This window comes from Microtus ochrogaster, unplaced genomic scaffold (genome assembly GCF_000317375.1).
Source record: "Microtus ochrogaster isolate Prairie Vole_2 unplaced genomic scaffold, MicOch1.0 UNK1, whole genome shotgun sequence".
In the NCBI taxonomy this organism is placed as follows: Eukaryota; Metazoa; Chordata; class Mammalia; order Rodentia; family Cricetidae; genus Microtus; species Microtus ochrogaster.
In genome coordinates, this window is record NW_004949099.1 from 2241227 (window position 1) to 2247661 (window position 6435).

General features: G+C 44.7%; 2 protein-coding genes across 3 annotated transcripts in view; both read right to left on the reverse strand.

Annotated features, from left to right (window-relative positions):
* Rab7a (RAB7A, member RAS oncogene family) overlaps window positions 1-6435 on the reverse strand; it is a 56498-nt gene that overhangs the window by 17065 nt on the left and 32998 nt on the right. For both annotated transcript variants that reach the window (XM_005364836.3, XM_026788320.1), the window contains exons 2-3: window positions 2400-2460; window positions 358-484 (exon numbers count right to left, since the gene is read on the reverse strand). In XM_005364836.3, the coding sequence (XP_005364893.1) occupies window positions 358-484; window positions 2400-2452 (180 nt within the window). In that variant the 5' untranslated portion in view covers window positions 2453-2460. The remainder of the gene's footprint in view (window positions 1-357; window positions 485-2399; window positions 2461-6435) is intronic.
* LOC101987259 (protein transport protein Sec61 subunit gamma) lies at window positions 7-307 on the reverse strand. Its single transcript, XM_005364835.3, has one exon. It carries the CDS (start codon window positions 240-242, stop codon window positions 36-38), a length of 207 nt encoding a protein of 68 aa, XP_005364892.1. The 5' UTR covers window positions 243-307; the 3' UTR covers window positions 7-35.

Below are 6435 nucleotides of genomic sequence, written 5' to 3' on the forward strand. Positions count from 1 at the left end.
CTCATTTGCTCCTAGTTCCCGCGAAGAGAAAGCATTCAGCCACCCACAATAATGTTATTAATAGGGATATGGATCAGTTTCACAAAGAAGCCAATGAATCCCATGATAGCAAATCCTATGGCTGTGGCCATGGCAATCTTCTGGAATTCTTTTCTGTCGGGTTTGGTGCATCTTTTAACCAGCCGAATTGAGTCCTTTACGAACTGCCGACTTGGCTCAACAAACTGCATTACCTGATCCATGACTGATTGCGGGACGGCGGCTTGAGGAGGCAAAGACACGTAGCTTAGGAAAGCAGGAATACATTTCTTAGAAGATTCAGTAAGCTAACAGGCTAGCAGCTGTGGAGTGGCTTACCTGCATGGTGACAAGTCTGTCATCCACCATCACCTCCTTGGTCAGAAAGTCTGCTCCTATTGTGGCTTTGTACTGGTTACTGAACTTCTTATTTACATACTGGTTCATGAGCGATGTCTTTCCAACACTGAAATTGGAGAAAACCACAAGTTTCAGACAAATAAGGGACTGAAACTAACTTATGCTCACAATTTAAAAAGCCACCTGTTGGGCTGGAGAGATGGCTCAGAGGTTAAGAGAATTGATTGCTGTTCTGGAGGTCCTGAGTTCAATTCCCAGCAACCACATGAAGGCTCACACCTATCTATAATGTGAGCTGGTGCCCAGAACACTACATACATAATAAATAAATTAAAAAAAAAAACAAAACAAGCAACCTCTTGGGCTAGAGAGATAGTTCAGCTGGTAAGTGCTTGCATGACACACACAGGCCCTGGTTTTAACCTCCACAGCACTACAACAATTTAAAAAAACATCTTGAAAAATGAAAACAATAACAACAACAAAGCATTTTATCAAAGTAACCCACCTGTCATCATTGAGAACAGGTATCTCCCTCTCAACCAAGCGTAGGACAACAATCACCCTACCATCACATACTAGAAGGTTTGTAGATAATGCTGGGGAAGGGGCTGGTTTTCTTACAGAAAGGAAGGAAATTTGGAATAGAGGGGCACACCTGTTTTTTATATGTTCTTATTGCCTTCTTTTTTCAGAGACAGAGTCTGTGCTGCTCAGGCTTGCTTCAGGCTTAAGTGACCTTCCCATGTCAGCCTTCTTTTTTTTCTTTTTTTTGGTTTTTCGAGACAGGGTTTCTCTGTGGTTTTGGAGCCTGTCCTGGAACTAGCTCTGTAGACCAGGCTGGTCTCGAACTCACAGAGATCCGCCTGCCTCTGCCTCCCGAGTGCTGGGATTAAAGGCGTGCGCCACCACCGCCCGGCCCATGTCAGCCTTCTAAGTAGCTGGGATGACAGGCACGGGCACTGCGCCAACTTACTAATTTATACACAAGCCCTCAGTGTGCCGGGCGGTGGTGGCGCACGCTTTTAATCCCAGCACTCAGGAGGCAAAGGCAGGCGGATCTCTGTGAGTTCGAGACCAGCCTGGTCTACAACAGCTAGTTCCAGGACAGGCTCCAAAACCAGAGAAACCCTGTTTTGAAAAACAAAACGAAAACAAACAAAAAAAAAAACCCTCAGTGAAGCAAGGCTGTCATGAGTCACATAAGAACCCAAGTCTGAAAAAAAAATACAAAAAAAAAAAAAAAAAAAAAAAAAACCTGGGAGGCAGAGGCAGGTGGATCTTCTGTGAGTCTGGGGTCAGTCTGGTCTACACAATGAGTTCCAGAATAGTCAGAGCTACAGGATGAGACCCTGTTTCAACACCCCCGAAAAGAAGAAAAGAAAAGCCTATTAGACGATTGTGGAACTCTTTTGTATTCCAACAAGTAATCTTATTGGCCATTGAAGAGTTCATTAGTTGGTGAGTGGACAATCTAGAAACAAAATCCAGTCTTCTTTTGGTCCTGGCTCTTCCACATACAAGCCTTGGTCAGGCACAGAAGGGAACGGCAATGTACATGCAGGCAGACCCACATCTGCATAGGCAAGGTACTGACAGTACCTTCATCATGAGACTAGCACTTTCTAGTTTGGCCACATGGTATAGCAGAGGATCCATAAAAATGACAATCGTTTACTGGGTTCAGACCTACCCCCTCCTCACTACCCCCCAAAAAATCCCAAATCCAAACATGTTAAAAGAGACAGTGATGCAGCTGTGGTAGAGTGCATGCCTAACATGTTCAACACCCTGGAATATTCCCAGGAAAACACACATCCATACAGGGACATGCACACAAACCCATGCAAAAAAACCAAGGAACAAAAATATACACCAAAGGAACATTCAAATTTCTACTATATCTCAAAAGTAAGGCTAGAAGACAGGCCCAGAGCAGAATGTGGAGCTGTCAGAGATGAGATCAGTGAAGATGAGGCTTCAAATCCATCTGTGAGCTCAAATTCATGAGAAATACTTACCCAGAATCTCCCAGGATGATGACCTTCAGCAACACTTTCTTCCTAGAGGTCATCCTTTAAGCTATAGGAAGAAGAAAAGCACAGGTGAGCTGAGGAAAAGGACCTTGTCTCCTGTGCTGCCACTCTACCCAATCAGGAACAGAGTCCCAGCCTTCACTCAGATTACCCTGGGGTTCTGATGAAGAGAACAGCATCCTTAGCAGAACCGTGAACCCTTGAGCTAGTCTAGACAACAAGGGAAGAGCTGCAAGGATGAAGATGTTGCCTTCTCTCTCAAATGCTGGATCCATTCCTGGTGTCATCAGTTGGGATTAATGGTCCAAACAGAGTCATCACGAGTCCACAGTAAAGATAGGCCTCATTACTTAAGCACTACTTTCTCAGCAAAGGAATCACTTTACTTATTTATTTTTCCTTTCTAGCTTTTCAAGACAGGGTTTCAATGGCTTTCTTGGAACTCGCTCCATAGATCAGGCTGGCCTCCAACTCAGAGAGGCCTCTGCCTCCTTGGTGCTGGAATTAAAAGCCTGCACCACCACAGCTGGCTAGGAACCACTTTATTTAAGCATCATGGGTGCTAGCTAGCTAGTTTTATGTCAACCTGACACAAGCTGGAGTCAGAAAGGAAGGAATCTCAATTGAGAAAATGCCTCCATAGGATCAGGCAGGTCTGTAGGTCATTTTCTTCATTAGTGATTGATGTGGGAGATCCCGCCCATTGTGTGTGGCACCAACTCTGGGGCTGGTGATCCTGAGCTCCATAAGAAAGCAAGCTGAGTAGGCTGCGAGGAGCAATCCAGTAAATAGTAATCTATGGCTTCTGTGTCTGCTCCTGCCTCCAAGTTCTATCTGGTTTGCGTTCCTACATTGGTGTCCCTCGATGAATTGTGACTTGGGATATGTAGGCCAAATAAACCCTTTCTTCCCCCAAGGTGCTTTCAGTCACGCCATTTCATTACAGGAATTGTAACTAAAGACACACCACCATTGTATATAGAATGCTTGACTGTGTAAAGATGTGCTGCTGTTTTACTGTGTCTGAGCTAATAAAAAGCTGAATGGCCAATAGCTAGGCAGAGGACGGAAAGGTAGGACTCGCACGGGGGGAGGGGGGGGGAGTTGGTCAGCCAGAATCAGAGGAAGTAGAAAAGCAAGATGGACAGTATGCAGATGAGGTAAACATCGATTAATAGAAACGGGTTACTTTAAATTAAAAAAAAAAAAGATAGCTAGAACTAAGCCTAGTCTCTATGTCTTGATGGGGGGGGGTCCAAGAAACTCTGTACCACTAGGCTTCCTCCTTGCTCCTATTTCATCAGCCACTTCCCCCACCACATAACAACATATGGGATAGTACCACCCACATTCAAAGAATGTCTCCCGACTTAATTGTCTCTGGGGTCAGTGCCTCCCAGCCTAATAACCCGAGTTCAATCCCCAGTATGACAGATTAGAAAGAGAGAACCAACTCCTGAAAGTTGTCCTCTGACCTCTACATGGATGCTGAGACATGCACACACATATACACACAATAAAATCAATGCAATAATGCCACCACAGACAACCCCAAAACGAGCTTTATACATCTCCTAAGTGTCTCTCAATCAAATGAAACTGGCAATCAAGATCAGGTGGTGGTGGCACACACCTTGAATTCCAGCACTAGGAAAGCAGAGGCAGGCGCAAGCCCATGAGGTGGAGACCACCCTGGTCTACAGAGTGAGTTCCTGGGAAGCCAAGGCTACACAGAAATGCTGTCTCAAAAAACAAGCAAATAGATCAACCACAGAAAAGGTCTGGCTACTCTCACTAGTTGCACTGGTCAGAAAAACAACAGCCAGTGCTGAGTACAGGAGAGCTGAATCCTCAGAGACTTTCCTTTAGTTTCCTGCCACACCTACATTTTTCTCATACCCTAAACCATGCATTATATATGGAGCCTAACTTCCCCCCACCTCCCCAAGGGCTGTCTTGACTAAGCAAGGGTTCAGTCTCACCTAAGGTCTAGAATCACTTTTTGAGATGGCGATTACATTATGCCATTGGACAGGTTACAAATCCAAGGGACAGAGTTAAGAGATAAAAAGAAAGGTTTTGCAAAGATTTCCTTTCCTTTCTTTTTTCCGGGGGGGGGGGGGGAGGGTAGAAAGGGTCTTACCATGTATGTAGCTCTCGCTGTCCTGGAACTCACTATGTAGACCAAGCTGACCTCGAACTCATGAGAGACCCATGACCTGCCTCTGCCTCCTGATTGTTGAAATTAAAGGCGTGTGCGACATGTCCTGGTCATAGCTTGATTTCTTAGTAGCCTCTCTGAGTATCGGAAAGGAAGACTACACTCAGGTTTTGCTCACGCATACTGACCCATCTGTCTCCTTCCCTCTGTGTCTGCCCACAGGCAGTGCCACAGAGCGCCTAACATGCTTACTCTGCAGCAGTAAAGTGAGTCACTTTCTTCATCTGGGAACTACACAGGGCTGCTGCCCCAAGGCCATCAAGTTACCACCACAACAAGCAGCATACAATTGACTTATTTTGATTCTCCTATGCTGTTAATACATGAAAAATGTGGAAGGATGAATGTTGTAAGGAATGTCTCTGGGGCTAAGGATGTTGTTTTGTGGTAAAAGGACCTGTTTAGTCCATACACCAAAAAGAGAGGGAGAAGGGAAATGAAGGAGAGGAGAGAAAATATTTCTGAATTCTTTCTGTCTGTGGGATAATTTTCTTTGGGAGTTCGTAAGAGCTAGAGGAGAATTCAGGGATGGAGAGATCTTCCATTCAGACTCACACAGCTTCTACACGTGGTCAGTAGGCAGCAGCGGGCATCAACAATGGGAGTTCTTGCGAGAGTCCATTCAGCATACGGTTTAGGATCAAAAGACATCAGTGTCACCCTTGGCAGAGCATACTTATTCTTTAAAGGAAAACATTCCCTTCCAGCTGCTCAGGCTCCCCATGAAGGACACATAAAGCACAAGCTGCTGTGCCCAGAGGGCCCATAGCGAGCTTCAACATCCCACATAACTTACTAACCAAGTTATATTTTGCTTTTACCAAAGCTCAGGGGGCACAGGTGAAACCAGCCTTTACTGGCTCCCAGCAAAGCATTGAGTATATACTATCTAAAAAGATGTCTAAGTGAAAACTTACAATTTTGATAAAAAAAAAAATAGGCAGTTTCTAGGATCAGTTTGTGAACAAACAGGGTAAAGAGAAAATAAAATATAAATATGAATTTGGACCGGGCGGTGGTGGCGCACGCCTTTAATCCCAGCACTCGGGAGGCAGAGGCAGGTGGATCTCCGGGAGTTCGAGGCCAACCTGGTCTACAAGAGCTAGTTCTGGGACAGGCACCAAAGCTACAGAGAAACCCTGTCTTGAAAAACCAAAAAAAAAAAAAAAAAAAATGAATTTGGGCTTTTAATTCTGAAAAGCTTAAGATGGAAGACTTTAACAGCAGCATCAGCTAATGGCATCCATGGTAAAGCACTGATAAAGTTGTGCAGTAGCAGAAGCAACTGGGCCCAGGTTCCCCGGACAGAACACCATTAAGAAGCCAAGTAGAGCAGGGCATAGTGGCACATGCCTTTAATCCCAGCACTTGGGAGGCAAAGGTGGGCACATCTCTGTAAGTTTGAGATCAGCCTGGTCTACATAATGAGTTCATGGACAGCCAGGGCTACATAGTGTGACCCTCTCTCAATCCTCAAAAAACAAACAAACAAGTAGATAAAGGGTAACCTAAACAGCACATCCTCATCTGGCGTGCAGGCATACTTGCAGACAGAACACTCATATATAAAATACATACATAATTTTTAAAATAAAAAAAAAATTTGTGTTTATCCCCTGGTTTGGGAAGTATGATGGTTAGAACAACTTGGGGACAGAGTCATCTGGTCCTTTGAGGGTAGGGAGAAGAATGGCCACTTTGAGTAATAGTTAAGAAAATCCAGGTATGGAAATAGAAAACACTATCCTGAGTGAGGTAAGCCAGACCCAAAAAGAGGAACATGGGATGTACTCACTCATA